Here is a 14,902-nt window from a genome sequence, read left to right as displayed (position 1 = left end):
CACTGATACACAGAATGTTATATGTATTCCTGTCTCCTATGTCTCTGTCATCCTACTATTTCTATGTGAATATCAGATGCAATTTTGACAACTGGACCCAGGTTTGAAAGGCTCACACAGCCTCTGCAATCTAGTTTCCTTATAATCTTGCGTTAGGCTGTACCATGAAACTCATCTCTTTTCTTAGATGCTGGTCTGAAAAGACAGGGAGCAGTGAGCTTCTGGAGACACAGTTGTAGTTTCCACACAGCCAGGAGCTTCTAGCATTTACACTGTTCAAACTCTGGAGCCAAGCTGGCTGCTTGCGGAGCTACCACAGGTTCCAGGGAGTTCTGCCAGCAGAGAGAATTTGATAGCTAACCCAGAGACTTTATAGTGAATGCTTTTGTGTGATGGAAAGTGGATGGATTCAGGTTGCAGGGTCAGCCAGCTGCCCCCGTTTCCTTCCTGTAAGCCAAACTTCCCAAGGAACCATGTGTCTGCAGGGAGAGGAAGTACTCACACATCTTCCAGGCACTCCGGTGGCTGCTTCAGCCTGTTCCCACTGATGAGGTAGTTGTAGATTTCTGCATTCTCAATGCCAGCATAAGGGGTTTGCCCTCGGGTTACAATCTCCCACATGGTCACCCCAAACGCCCACTGAAAGAGAACAGCACAGAGAACCAATGAACAGAGATCCCAGCTTGTTGGGGTCACATCACGTGAGCAGCAGCGATGCTGGCCCAACTCTAACTAGAAAAAGAAATGAAATCAGATGCAGCTGATGCCAACATGTCATCTCTTGTGCAGTACCACCCTGCAGAGGAACAGAAGGCTCTTGGAGCTATTGCGCTGTCTCCCACCTACAAACTTCTCCCGGGCACCTCCTGATTAGCAAAGAAGAGTGGAGAAGGTATCAGAGCAGAAAAAAATAACAACCACCCTACCCTGCTCTCCATCCCCTAACATATAATAACAGGGGAAAAAAACTCCCACCAGAAACTACCCCATGCCAAAGAAAAGGGAAGCAAAAATCCCAGATTAATGGGAGAAGTTATGGGGAGGATTGTTTAAGCACTAATACGCTCATTCCATAGTGTATGGAATATTCCATAATGCCTGCTGTACAATGGAGTGCTGTTGCTGCATATGTACATGAGTGTGTGCAACTGAGATTTAGATCACCTTCAGATTGTAATGCAGGAGAGCAAGGAATAAAAGTCTGTCCAAAAAGTAGCAAATGAGAAGGATAGGGAGTCAAGAAAAGGAGGTTAGCGGTGAGAAATAAAAAATGAAGAATCAAAGGACAAGAGGAAAATGAGAAAAGGGTTCATCACTCCCACCATAAATCACTCATATTTTACATCTTGGGTTCTGAGAGCACTCAAGGCAGGTGTGTGACACAGCCCTCAAATACAAACTACCAGGCAAACTCCCTTTCCCACCACCAGGGCCTTTCCCCATCCTCCACAATGACAGAAGGACTCCTCCACTGCTACAGAAATACAAGAGGTCCCCAAATACATCAGAGCAAAACTCACCACATCGCTGTGTGTTGTGTACAGATTATCTGCCAGACTTTCCAGAGCGAGCCACTTCACTGGCAGCTTGGAAGCACAGCCCTGACGGTAGTAGTCTCCACTGTAGATTTTCTTAGAAAGCCCAAAGTCTGCAACACTCACATTCATGTTCTCATCCAGCCTAGGGGAAAGTTTTAATCACTAAGAAAAGCATTCATTGGCCGCTTCAGGCAATTAAAGTGGTGTGCCCAGGACTACTTGAGCAGGGAAGTGAGGTATTAAGTCATCAAGTATTACCCAGAAGGATAATGACTTAATCTACTTGACAACCGATGTGAAATAATTCAGTGGTCTCAAATCAGTTCCTTGAGACTAACAGAGAGATAATTAAAGAAAATAAATGAATGGCCATGTTCAGATGGCCTGCACTGTCATCCAAAGTGAACTCAGCTATTTTATAGAGGTTCAAAGATCAACAGTGTTTACCTGCATTGCTCAGTGCTATCACTAAGGCCCATGCCCTGTATAAGCAATCAAAAAACACAAAGTACTTGTCTTGATGCATATTACAGCTGCCTAAACTGCGTCTGCAAGCCATTCTCTTCAGGCCAAGCTAACGGTGTGAACTGCTGTCACACACTTACCTAAACCTACACACTTCAGTAGGTAGTACAAGCAAAGCAAATAAAGACATCATGCCTCCAGGCTGCATAAAGGAAGATGTGACGACACAGGCACTCAGCTTCCTCTAAAGGAAGACTTTTTAAAAAAAATAAATATTATAAAATAGGAAAACAGCAGGAATTTCTCAGCAGTGTCAATTCAGGCTAATTCATCACTTTTCATTATGACTACCAGCCTCCTGTCTGTACAGCTGGACATTTAGATGCCTTTGGAAATCTGTGTCTCACTGCAGATTTCACTGGTTGTTGTCATTTTGTTCAGAGTTCTGCCTGCCAGAATGGGTTGTTCCTTTCCATTCCCAGGGAAGAATCAGAGAGGAAAGAACAAAAAGGGACTTTTTCTTCACTTTGAAGCAGGAGAGGCAGTTTGGGGACATAACAGCCATGTGAGATCACACAGTGTTCACCATGTAATTAGCTTTAAAGGCATTCTCCACATTAGCCATTCTTCACCTGCTTCCCATGAAATTCTCCATTTCTTATACTGCAATAATCAAGTCTTCCAAAGAGATGCAAGGAATAGAGATTTCAGACTATATTTAAATCTTCTTTCTTTCCGACCCAGACAAACCCTTTCTCTTCTGTTGGTTATGTTATAAAGTGGAACAAATAGCCCACGCTGTCACACAGCATTGCAATCAACCCTCTGAAAATATATATACGTCCAAACCAATTATGGAATAGTTTCTTCTAAATATGGTCAGTTTGAAGCTCAACTGAAGGCTAACAGCTGCCTCCCACAGTACCACCACATACACGTACACTCACAGACAAGACTCTCCTATGCCTGTTGTCACCTAGATGCAAGGGCCAGCATCCCCCAAGAAGATCCCTCCCCACTTCTATTGTGCAAGGGGCTTCTCATCCCTCTCTCATCCATTCTGGTCTTTCTTTTCTCTAAAAGTTGATGGTTTGTGGTTCACTTACATGCAGTTCCGAGCTGCAAGGTCTCTGTGTATGAAATTTTTTGAGCTCAAGTACTCCATCCCACTGGCAATGTCAATCATGAACTTAAGGAGTGTCTGAACAGGCAAGTTCTGAAAGAAATAACTGAGTTATTTCAACTTCCAACCTCTTAGAGCAAGATTGCAACATTTTCTACTAGTTTACTGAGCAGGGACAGGAGGTTACAGGGAAAGCAGGAGTTGGTTCTCAGTGTGCACAGGATTAAATACTTCAACGTCTGATCCCAATCAGAGCTTCCCCTGGTGTCAAAATCTGATCATCTGCCAATTCCTCTGAACCCAAACTGATCTGAGCACATTCTCTGAAAATCCATGCCCTCCCTAAAGGAACTTTACAATAACAAAGACTTACAAAAGGGTTTTCCCCAATCCTTGACATCAGCAGAAAAGCATGAAGGTCTCCATGCTTCATGAAGGGCAGGATCACCATGGGAATTGGGAGACGGCCCTTGGGACGGCTCCGCAGACTGACTCCTAGTGAATGCACACAGAGCAAGGGGGATTTAGCAAACAGAACAGGCCCAGTGGGAAACATAGATGTTACTGCGCCCTTCTCTTTCAAAACTGCAGAAAAAAAATGTGCATTTTTCGGCAGGTAGGATCTAAACTCCTTTGTGTGCTCCTGCAGGGTTTGCAAGAACCAGAGAATTAGTTTAAATAACAGATGTGTATTGCAGGTGTATGAGGGCTGCATGTATTTGTTTTTCAGTGCTTACACCCACTCCAAACCCCTCTAGGACTGGAAAGTGCAGGTGCTGCTCCCCATAGCACAGAGGTGTCTACACCAATGCTGCTTTTGGAGCGCAGTGCTGGTGGGCATGTGAGTCTGGGGGTGGTGGTGCGGGAGTGAGCGGCACTGCTGGCTTACCAATCAGCTTAGTGACATGCGGGTGGTCAAACTCCTTCATACATGCAGCCTCCCGCAGGAACTCCTCTATGTCAGTGGAGGTGAAGATGTCCGCTGGAAGAAAAGGTCACTGTAAATTTTTCTCTTTGGTCCTTCGGTGAATGGCTCTGAAGGACATTTACAGATAATGACCTTCAGAAGCTTGTTCTTTGTGGAGGTTTTGCACATCCTCCCAAACCTACATCTAGATGAGGTTTCTGACACTTTCTTCTGGGACGGTCAGCAGTAAGCGTGCATCACAGACAGCTGGCAAATTGCTTCTTGGCAGAGGAAAGACCTGCCAATTAGCAGCTCTTTTCTCAGCAACAGCTTTCCTTGGAAGCCATAGAAATCACGAGTGCATTAGAGATGTAAGAATAAATGAGCTGAAAGGACCTAGACTACAGTTCCAGGGAGGGGAGATGGCATACAGAATTAAAGAAAATGTTCTGACTGAGGAGATGGCTGGAGACCCCAGCAGGGGTTGCAGAGCTCAATTCATCTCTGATGAGGACAGCATGAGAGATCCATGCTTCTTCTCTTAGCACAACTGAGTCTTGCTAGAGCTCAGACTTCTTAAATAACCTCAGTACTGGAGAGATTGGACCAAATTCATTAGTGACGTGTGTCAATATAAATTTGGAGAAAACAACTTGTCACTATTACTCCAGATTTACAGAAGTATAATGATATAATCGAGAATTAGCCCAGCAGACTGCTTCCCCCACTGGTGCTGCTGAATGTAGTGGGAGTCCTCCAGTTCTGCTACGAGATCAGACTCAGACTTGTAGGGGAATATTTGCATTCTTTGCTTTAGGGGAGTCATTTAATATGATTCAGAAGACAGAAGTAAACTATTTCATTTCTACAGCCAGAGGAGAAATAAAGGTCCCTCTAGAGGCTAACAGAGTTCCCAAGTCAGATGCTTGAAGGCAGACAGTTCGACTATCCAGTAAACTTCTTGCAAATTGATTAGAATGATTGTTGAGACTGGAGAATATGTTTTAATTTACACTACTGTGGTATCAGCACACTTAGCACAAACTGGCACTCTGTGGCAGCCAATTTTAACTTCAAAGGTATACAAGTATGATTCAGCTTTCAGTCAGTCACAGTTAATTTCTGCCTTACAGGCAACAGGGCTAAAATAATATAGGTTAACACATGTATATGTATATGCACATACTTGCTTTCACTTACACTTATGAATTGCTTTTTGCGTCACACATCTCTACCCGATGAACATTAGCTGCCCTTGCTCTGTACACTCCTCCAGTGACTGATTGGAAGGAAGTTAGACTACTTTGCCACCTACTGCTGACTACACCATTAGCACAAACCAGACCTGCCTGAGCTGCCTGTGCCAGGTGATACAGTACAGTTGTTGAATCAAGCAATTGAATGAGATCCTCTGCACACAAAAACTTCAGCTAACTGCAGCTATGACATGCTTTTGGTTGCAGTCACCACGTGCTGGATGCTGTACAACCAGCTGAGGTTGTGTAGGTCCTTCCTTGAAGAAGGAAAGACTTAAATAAAAGGAGAGGGAGAGAACGTTGGTAGAAGGGCTGAGTGGGAAGCTCAGAAAGGAGAAAGGAAGAATATCAGTAGATGTCTGATGGAGAATAGGACAGACAGCATTTAGTCTTTCCAAGCTCTCTTCTCTCTTAAGTACTTCAGGTAGCCCCGCAGCCACTTACCTTTCAGCATCTTCACTGCCACTTTCTGGAAAGAGCCATCATCTAGCTTCAGTAGTGCCTCTCGAACTGACCCAAACTCTCCTGTGAAATAACCAGAGCAGGCAGTGAGGGAACAGCTTTTAGTGAGGAAAGTATGATTTACAGCAGGGTCACACTGGGGGTCGCTGACAGGGAAGCTGAGTCAGCATAAGAAACACAGCTACCAGCTTCATTTTTCATTCTGCAACTCGAGTCAGCAGTTTTCAGCATACTTGGGTCTAGTAGCCCTGGTAGCACAATCAGCAGACAGAGGCCACTGTGCCAGCAGTCCAGAAAGGAAAACAAGGAAAGCAAGCAGTCCTCTACCATGTGGACAATGCAATCACAGCATGGGCTGGGACCTCAGGCAGACATTTCTGGAGAAATCACATCACGAGGAATGCAGCCAAGTGAAATTCTGATCAGAGAAGGGGCTGTGAGCAGGAGCAGTAAGTGAATGGGCTGGATGAGGAAGTTCCCAGTGCAGACCATTCTTGGAGGTGACAGCTGTCAGAGATGACAGCCCAGTAATGGTGCCAGCACTCAATCACTTGAGACACAATCAGGTCTTATCTCTCAAAATTCAGGGAACGACTTGCATGAATCATTGCTGGCTAGACAAAATATACAACACTTTCTTCTGTGTGTGTGACACGTCAGTTCATATAAGGAAAACTTTACCCTTGTGTTTTCTCTAAGGGAGATGAGAGGAAATGCAAACAGTCAGATCTTCAAATTATTTTATCCTGAAGTGGCTTTACACCCACAGCATAAGAGACTCAGCACTAGTTCTGGGTCTAGATTTCCCTAATTTTGTAACTGATTACCCCATCCAAAATCTGCTTCTATGAAAGTCTCCGGTACTGGAGAGGAGGAAGTAAAACATGGTACTCAAGGTGAATACCCCAAAACATTATCTTTCCACTGGCTTTTCAGCGTCCTTCACTGCTGTGTGGCATGTGCTTATTTCACAATAATCATATGCAGTGGATATCAGACCAAAGAAGAGAAAAGAAAGGATCTGAGCAATTTTGTATTGCTTCTGCACTGTGGAGCTTTTCTCAGCTGCAGAGTCAGCAGAACCCCAGATAACAAAGCCATGCCCTCTGTTAACCCACATGCTGAAAAGAGGTTGGGTGCGTGGGGCTGACAAAGTAGAACTTTGTCAGATCCTGCCAGCTCGCATCCTTCCACCAAGGACCCCACGGCAGCCAATTTCTACTTTGTTACTTGTTGAGGAGTCAGCCCAGAAATGTTTGAAGAATCCCAGAAACCGGCCAAAAGCTGACACTGTTGAATTACTTAGCATTGTTCAGCCCTCTGGCCTTCGGCACTAAGGTCATCTTCCTGATTTAAAGAGCCTTCTGGAACACATCTGTTCTGGAAGGGTTGGAGCAGAATATAGCTCCCAGTGGGACAGGGTCAAGAGAATGCAATAACACTAGTCTCGTTAAGAAAAAGGAAGCCAAACACTTCAGCTCTCTTTTGTGTGTGACTCCTGACTCATGATCCTCTCTTAGTTATTTGTGTTATTGTTATGCACTTTCACTTGAGAAGAAGGAAAGTCTGACTTGACAGTTAGGACACTAGTCTGCAGTTTGGGAAATCTAAACTCAAAACGCTCTTTTGCAGAGAGTTTCTAGGCCAATTTTTTAGCTAAAGTTAGGTGAGAAGCATCCCAACTTTATTTTGCCCGTTCCTCATGACCAGAAAAGCTGAGAGAAAAGGTAGGTAAGAAGTAAGAACTCCAAAGGTCCTGAATATGGACAAACGCCAGCCAAGTTCAGTACCTGTTCCAGATATGCCCGTTTAAGAGCTCAAACTAACACCTGGAGCCAAACCACTTGATGTGCTGCAAATATCTGAAATCGAATCAGTGTGTGTTTTGAGGCACTGGAGTGTCTGTAGTAGATCATCTGCCTCCGTATTGTTGCAGCATATTTGAATGTGTAAACTGAAGGAATTCTATAGCACTGCTTTTTAAATAGAAAGAGCAGGAGAACTGAATACTCCTTTGTTTAAACCTCTGAAAAAAAATCACACCCCAGAGAATCAACAGCTCAGGAAAGCTGAACATACACTGCAGTTCATGACTCTGTAGAGCCACACTAGCTTAGCCAATATCCCCTTAGTTATGCTAAAACTTTGAAATGTCTTACCCTAGAGGAAAGTGCCATTTAAATGCAATCTACAAACAGAAGGACAGAAAACAAGCTACTTATAATTGCTTCTCCCTACTCAGCAGTAATGGTAACTCGAGCAGACTTTAATGCAAAGTCTTGTTCAGCTTTTGGTTCTTACCCTTGCCTAACATTCGTCCCAAGGTGAACTGCTGCTCCTGGATAAGGACATCTTTGAGTTTTGTCTTCAGCTCATCACTGATCCCTATGCTCTCCACTGGAGGAAAAAAACAAAAAAACAAAGAGTAAAAGCAGGGATACTTCAATGTTCTGCCACGACACCAGGAGTCACCTGACCTGATTCCAGCTCCTGTCTGATTTCCATAAAGCAAGATGGAAAATCTGAAAAAGGAAGAGTTCCTTCTCACATCTTCCAGTCTCACCACAGACAAGATGAGTAACTTTGAGCCGCAGGAAAACATCTTTTTCATTACCAAAAGCACTGAAAGGGAGAGGCTGTGATAGCACTGCCCTTAATCACACCAAGAGCAACTGGAACACAGAACTATTGTGAATAACCGAGAAGACAGAATGCACAGGGAAGGGACACCTGATGGGTTCTGGCTCATATGGACTCATTTGAGTTGATGGAGCTGCACCAGCTTTCAGTAGTTTGACTGGCTGGTCTTCACACTATTTTAAGTACACTACAGTTCTCACAGAACCTGTCTGAATGTTCAAGCCTGTAGCAAACTGAGCTTAGAGCATACTGCTAACATTGTTAAGCCTCACTCATCTGACTATTACATTCTAGTAAAGTCAGAACAGTGTGAAACAGGGACAGGGAAGTGGTGAATTTATGCTTTGCACTAAAATATAAAATGACAGTAACTGTAATTGGCAAGTAAATGTTGTTATGTACTAAGATGGTAACAGCAACTCTTGCCTTTCGCTTTTATCATCACCTACAGATTACCTAAATCTCATTGCAAATTATCCCATAGTCTTGATCCAAAACCACCAGTTTCAGGGAAAACAGAGAGAACAGTGCATGCATGAACACAGTTTTCCACGTAGAATCACTGAGGTAAATGGACTTACACGTTGCTTCAATGAGCTCTGGGCCCTCCCTGTTGAAAGACCTGGCAGCTCTGAAATGGACAGCTGGATCCCCTCTGCCAACCACACTGCCAAAGGCATGGCTAGAAAGCAGAAAAGACACATGGAGCCATGATGGCAAAGGCCATTCAATTCTGAAGGGTGTGACAGACAGTTTGTGTGACTGTACTTAAACCACAACATTTTCTTTGTAAAATAATCAGTCAGAAAACCACACTGGGGGAAAAGCAAAGATGTCTCTTAAGCAGCACTAGGAGAAACTCCCTTACCCAAATCGAGTCTCCTTTCTTCTTTTTCGAAGGAGAATAAGAGCCAGGGCAACGGCTGTGACCAGAGCTGTGAGAATGCCCAGTGCCACAGGAACCCAGGACGTCCCATAAGGAGGCTGTCTCTGACCACCTAGATAATGCAGAAAACATTAGTCAGCAAATACAAGAATGCAAATGGTAAACAGCCCACATCAGGATAAAAAATATTTTGTTTTTAAATGGAAAAGCCATCTTTCTGATTTTCATCTAATCATCGTGCACTGAACTTGGCATAAACAGCTACCCAGTCAGTCTAGCTGCTGGACACAGCAGCGACAGAGCAGATCCATGCAGCTATCAGATCTTATTCTTAATTTTGACCACCCAGAAAGTAAAAGACACTGCTCCGGATTAAACTGCTTTACGTGACTTCATGATCTGCAGTCTCAAGACAAAAAGATTATTTAAAAGGGGGATTTTGCACACAATTTTCACTTTGCCCTGTTGGAGGCAGCCAGCAGAGCCTTGACCAGGCTACAGAGTACTGCCCAAATGCCAACCAGATAACATTTTGAGAGACAAAAGCTCTTCATGCAATCTGATAGAGACTGTTTACACTCCCCCTCCCACAAAGAGAGCCTTGCTATTGGCTCTTAACCTCTCAGTGTTGTTTGCTTCTTTTTTGTTTTGTAATACCTCTCTGCTAAAGAGAAGCAAGGTTTTCAAAGTGCCCTGCAAGTCAAGAAAGAAGTCAAGCAGCATGCAGGTTACAAGTCTTGTCTAATATTTGCCTTCAGATTATATATATTTTTGACTACAAACCTCTTCACAAAGGAAATGGACACGTTGCCAATCTGAGTAACAACAAGGGAAGGAAGATACTGCAGCAATATGGCTATGAAGAGAAGAATATGATCTATGCTTGGCAAACAACAGATAAATTAATCCAATTCCCTGAGAGATTTCTTCTCCAAATAAAATTGCTGATGACTAAATGCTGATTTGAATAGGTTTATTAAAATCTAATATAACCCTTGTATCTCTGGTTTGTTTAAAGAACAAACAAGCTACAGGTAACAGATCTCTAAGCATTTTTCATCTTCACGCTCCCTTGCTCACCCTCAGTTATCAACTATGCTTTACCAGAAGCTAAGGATGAGTCATTTCTGATGGTATAAATAATCCTATTGTGGTGTATATCATAAGAGTATAAGTAAACCTGTCCTTAAAAGAGGTGTTAGGATAATGGGCTGAGATTTGGATTAACCTCTGCACAGATGTGCAGAAAGGAGTAAGATATTCCAACAGGCAGAGTCCTGGCAGGCAAAGGGCTTCTACAGCTTGTTTACTGCTTGCACTGTCAAGCCTTACCATCCACGTTTTCAAGGAAGCATTGTTAGCCTATTAAACAGGCAGGGCTTAAGGAAACAGAGCTCTGGAGAATTCTCCACTTACAAAGAATAATCAGAGCTAGCACCTATCCATCAGCATCTTATCTTCAGTGATTCTGATTCTCTTTCCACACAGAGTTTTATAGGCTCTTGGTTTTACGATACCCTTTTTTGCTGAACCTTTTGACCTGACCTTCAAGGCTGCTAATGAGGAGGGAGGGGGATGTGAAACAGAAGTGCAACAATTCTCAAGCCAATCAGTTGGGGTGTTCCCACCAAACAATCAGGGGAGAAACAGGGAACAACACTGATGTAAAAGATCCTTTCTGATAGCTAACAATAAGGCTTCCCTGGCCCCACAGTGAGACAAGCCTCTCTCAGTCTATTTATCTACTCTGTCTGCTCTGGTAAAGAGCAGGGATTTAGGTCACTTCAAGGGAGGGGTTTCTCCAAAACAAGGACAGATGAAAACAAAACAAATCAAAGTGATTCTCCTTGTTTCTAAACTGCTTGGAGTCAGGAGCCCATCCCACTTTATAGCAAACATGTCAGAAACAGAAATGAATGCTGAAATTCACTGCTTCTCCTGCTCTGCCCCAGATCTTGGTTTCCCTCTCTTGCCACTGAGCTGAGGAGGATGGCTGCAGCCCAAGAAGGAGATGCCCCTCCCTCCCCACCTCTGCTCCTTTCCCATCTCTTGCTCTCCTCTCTTCTGACCAGCACATGCCTTAACACTGCACAAGGCAGATGGAAAGACAGTGTTACAGGATAAGAGTAAATGAGGATTTAGGGGCCCTTTTATTTCTGTAGGAAGCCTTCTATTGCAAAGGTGTGCAAAAACAACCCAAGAAACCTCTCCTGCCTGTAATCATGAAGATTACAGATAGAAAAAAATACGCTATTAGGCTATTCCTTTCCTCTCTGTGCAGTGAAAAAGAGAGGTTTACACTGGGGATGCTTCTGAACATACTAAAATGCTCTTTGTTAATGGTGCACAAGATCTCTGCATAGCCAGGGTGGAGCTCTACTAGCTTGCTGTGATGACAAATATGCCTTAAAGTTTATACAAGCTTAGTCATCCCTGCTGCCGCACTGGGAGCTGGTCAGAAACCACCCCTGGCATTTCTCACTGAAAGCAACCAGTGCCAGCCTGCTATTTTAGGAAGGGAAGCAACTTATATTTTCTACCAGGCCTGCAACAAAACTGTGGTATTTCTGCAGTTCTGCTGTTTAAGGCCAATCAGCTTTTCCACAGTGAACCTTTATTTCCAGACTGTTATTACCCTGAACTGAAGCCGAGAAAACTGACAAAGGATTCATGACAAATATACATGCTTTCAGATAGCACTTGGCCAAAGCATGTGCTGCTCCCTGATGCCTTTTTGAAGTGGTCTGTAAATAAAAACAAGCAAACATTTTGCGTTTCTAGGATTATCCCATTCTAGCTCCCTGTAATATGCAAATCCTACACATTCCCTGGGGCTTCTTTCCAGTGCTGGACATTTTCCAAAGGGATTTTCTAGTCCTTTCAGGTGCTTTTCTCTACATTTGGGTGCCACAAAAAAGACCAACAGGAGAAACTCATTGACGGAGCAGATGATCATCCTCTATTAGAGACAGTTCTGGTACTCCAGCCTTCCATTTCAGCCCCATGGACAAGGACTTGGGGGTTCTAGAGGATAAAAAGCTTGATGCAAACCACATAAGCCAGCAGTGCATGCTTGTAGGCCAGAAGGCCAACTGTCATTCTTGGCTGTATTAAAAGAAGGGTGGCCATCAGGGAGAGGGAGGTGTGTGTTCCCTCTGTTCTGCCCTTCTAAGATACCATCTGGAGTACTGTGTCCAGACCTGGGGCCCCTAGTACAGAAAGGGTGTAGAGGCATTGGAATGGGTTCAGAGGAGGGCCACAGAGATGATCAAAGGGCTTGAGCACCCAGAAGAATCCATGTTAATGTGACTGACCAAAAGAGGTACGTGGCTTGGGAAGAAAGGAGTGGCAAGTGGGGCAACACCAGGGATGATAGATTTCAGTCTTGTTCTGTTTCTAGCTCCTGTTGCAGGACAAAAACCATCTCCTCATACACCACCCAGAACTTATCCATACCCCAGCTTCTACTTCCTGTTTACTGTGAATGCAAGTGGCAAGCACACCAGCACTGATCACCCAACCTGACCTCTTCCTCTAGGAACATGTTCTATGCACGCATGCTCTTTGCCCCCAACACACAGTTCTACAGAGTCCAATCTGTAAAGCACAGCTGCTGTACCATGACCTTCCCCTCCTACCAGTAGCTCAGCCTCTCCATGGAGAGTGCTGCGCTCCCTTCATATAAACACATACAGTAAAATCATCACAAAAAACTACGTAGATATGCTTTAAATCAGGCTCCACTTTCACAAGTCAGGAATGGCCCTAAAATAAATCTACAAGAACCTACATTAGAGAAGATCTCTCACATATACTCTGGTAAATGCAAGCCTAAATGAAAGATTTCAAAGCTCCAAACGCAGCTTTTCTAATGCTGACTTCTCTCCCCCATGTGAAGGAGTGGCAGTGGACACTCACCCATGACCTCCTGAGCTTCCAGCAGGAAGAGGTCACTCCATGGTCCGCACCCAGCTGAGTTCAGCACACACACCCTGATGATCAGGTCTTTGAGAGGGTTCCATGTTGTGAGGTTTGCTTTTGTATCCTGCACAATCATCTCCCCCTGAGAGCAAATGGCAACAAGCTGTAAGATGGCTGAAAAGGGAGCTAAAATGTCTAAATCAAACCATTACTGTGTACTCCCTTGGTGCTACATGGGCCAGGAGCTGTGACTCCTGCTCTAGTCTCAGATTCACCACTAAGTTGAGGTGTCACCTTGAGTTTCTCTTCTCAAAAATCACTAACAGCTTTCCAGGATGTAGGGAAGATAGAAAGTTTAATGATTTCCTTCTTTGTGATCCTTCTATGAAAGTTCCTATATATATATATATATATATATATATATATTTCTCATTGAAAGACACAATTGCTTCATATGTTTTAGACACAAAGATGCACTAACACGTTGCAAGGTATCTGACAATTTTAATCCAAAGGAGGAATCTTGTCTGCTTTAACTTATTGACCAAATCCCAAATTGCTTCTGAATTTCACGGCCAGTTTCCACTTAGGAAGATGAAACCAACATATCTGCAGCAATTCTGGGGACCTTCTTACACATCATTTTCAGTAAAGCCACATGAAGTTTCCACTGCTGACACAATGTAAACTTGATGGGAATTCGCAATATTATCATTCAGAAAGACAGTGATGCCGGCCTAGTACAAAATGGGTCATGAAAGAAAGGAAATAAGTCTCTCTTGCTGCCTGTTATTACAAGCTTGTTCATCATTAATAGGTGCTGGTGAAATGTATATTAAGGAGGGAGAAACCATAAGAAATGGTGTGAACTTCAAAGGCAGATACCTGGGAAAGGTCAACACTGAGAAACAAATGAAAGGCCTTCTACCTGACAGGGTCCTTTCAACTCCCCACATTCTGTAAATTAATTTGCAACCTCCTTTTTGTCATTTACCAAGTAACTCATCCACTTGTCAAGTACACTCCACTGCTAGGATTTGAAAACTAAGTCCCACCACAGGAGAGAGATCCCGTACTCTGAGCTGCTTTTGGGACAAAACTGGATAGGGGCAGGGATCAACCAAATCCCTCGCTGTTGTCCTTGTTGCATATAGAACATCAGGTAACTGGCCTATCTACATATGAGCATTCACACAAAGGAATTTTGCATTAACTGGATCGAAATATTGAGTCAGTATCATCAATTGCTGCAAATCAGAACGGATCCATTTCCACAAGAGGAATGTCAGCAGTCTATCCCCTGGTCTGGATAAAAGATGAGGGACCCTCATGCCCAGAAATGTAATCTGACCATTCTCCAACTCTGTGCGCAATAACTCAGCTCCCCTGGATCCGTTACCTGAGTCATGTTATCCTGAATCCACTCCAGCCTGTATCCCAGGACATTTTCTTTCAGCACATCTGGAGCCACACCTTCCCACTCCAAAACCAAGCCAGGATCTCTTTGGATCACATGGATATTTTGTGGGGTGCTGCTTGGAGCTGAAGGCAGAGGACAGAACACAATCACTGTGCAGGAAAATCAGGTTCTATTCACACTGAAAGTCACTGAAAAGACAGACTGACCCCCTTTCCTGAGATCAGCCAGGAGAGAGCATGAGGGTAGAAACCAATCCTGCAAGCCACCAACCACTATATTGGTTT

The 14,902-nt window shown here is 43.8% G+C and overlaps 1 protein-coding gene across 2 annotated transcripts in view; it reads right to left on the bottom strand.

Annotated features, from left to right (window-relative positions):
* TYRO3 (TYRO3 protein tyrosine kinase) overlaps positions 1 to 14,902 on the bottom strand; it is a 37,801-nt gene that overhangs the window by 3,945 nt on the left and 18,954 nt on the right. For both annotated transcript variants that reach the window (XM_015864362.3, XM_015864363.3), the window contains 11 exons: positions 14,598 to 14,740; positions 13,196 to 13,340; positions 9,260 to 9,389; positions 8,973 to 9,073; positions 8,053 to 8,148; positions 5,734 to 5,814; positions 4,016 to 4,108; positions 3,500 to 3,621; positions 3,110 to 3,219; positions 1,521 to 1,680; positions 503 to 639 (listed from right to left, as the gene is read on the bottom strand). In XM_015864362.3, the coding sequence (XP_015719848.1) occupies positions 503 to 639; positions 1,521 to 1,680; positions 3,110 to 3,219; positions 3,500 to 3,621; positions 4,016 to 4,108; positions 5,734 to 5,814; positions 8,053 to 8,148; positions 8,973 to 9,073; positions 9,260 to 9,389; positions 13,196 to 13,340; positions 14,598 to 14,740 (1,318 nt within the window). The remainder of the gene's footprint in view (positions 1 to 502; positions 640 to 1,520; positions 1,681 to 3,109; positions 3,220 to 3,499; positions 3,622 to 4,015; positions 4,109 to 5,733; positions 5,815 to 8,052; positions 8,149 to 8,972; positions 9,074 to 9,259; positions 9,390 to 13,195; positions 13,341 to 14,597; positions 14,741 to 14,902) is intronic.

The sequence above is a fragment of the Coturnix japonica genome, chromosome 5, assembly GCF_054131305.1.
Source record: "Coturnix japonica strain WE chromosome 5, WE-NBRP24, whole genome shotgun sequence".
In the NCBI taxonomy this organism is placed as follows: domain Eukaryota; kingdom Metazoa; phylum Chordata; class Aves; order Galliformes; family Phasianidae; genus Coturnix; species Coturnix japonica.
The sequence above is the reverse complement of the archived record's forward strand: the minus strand, read 5'-3'. Positions and strand labels throughout refer to the sequence as shown.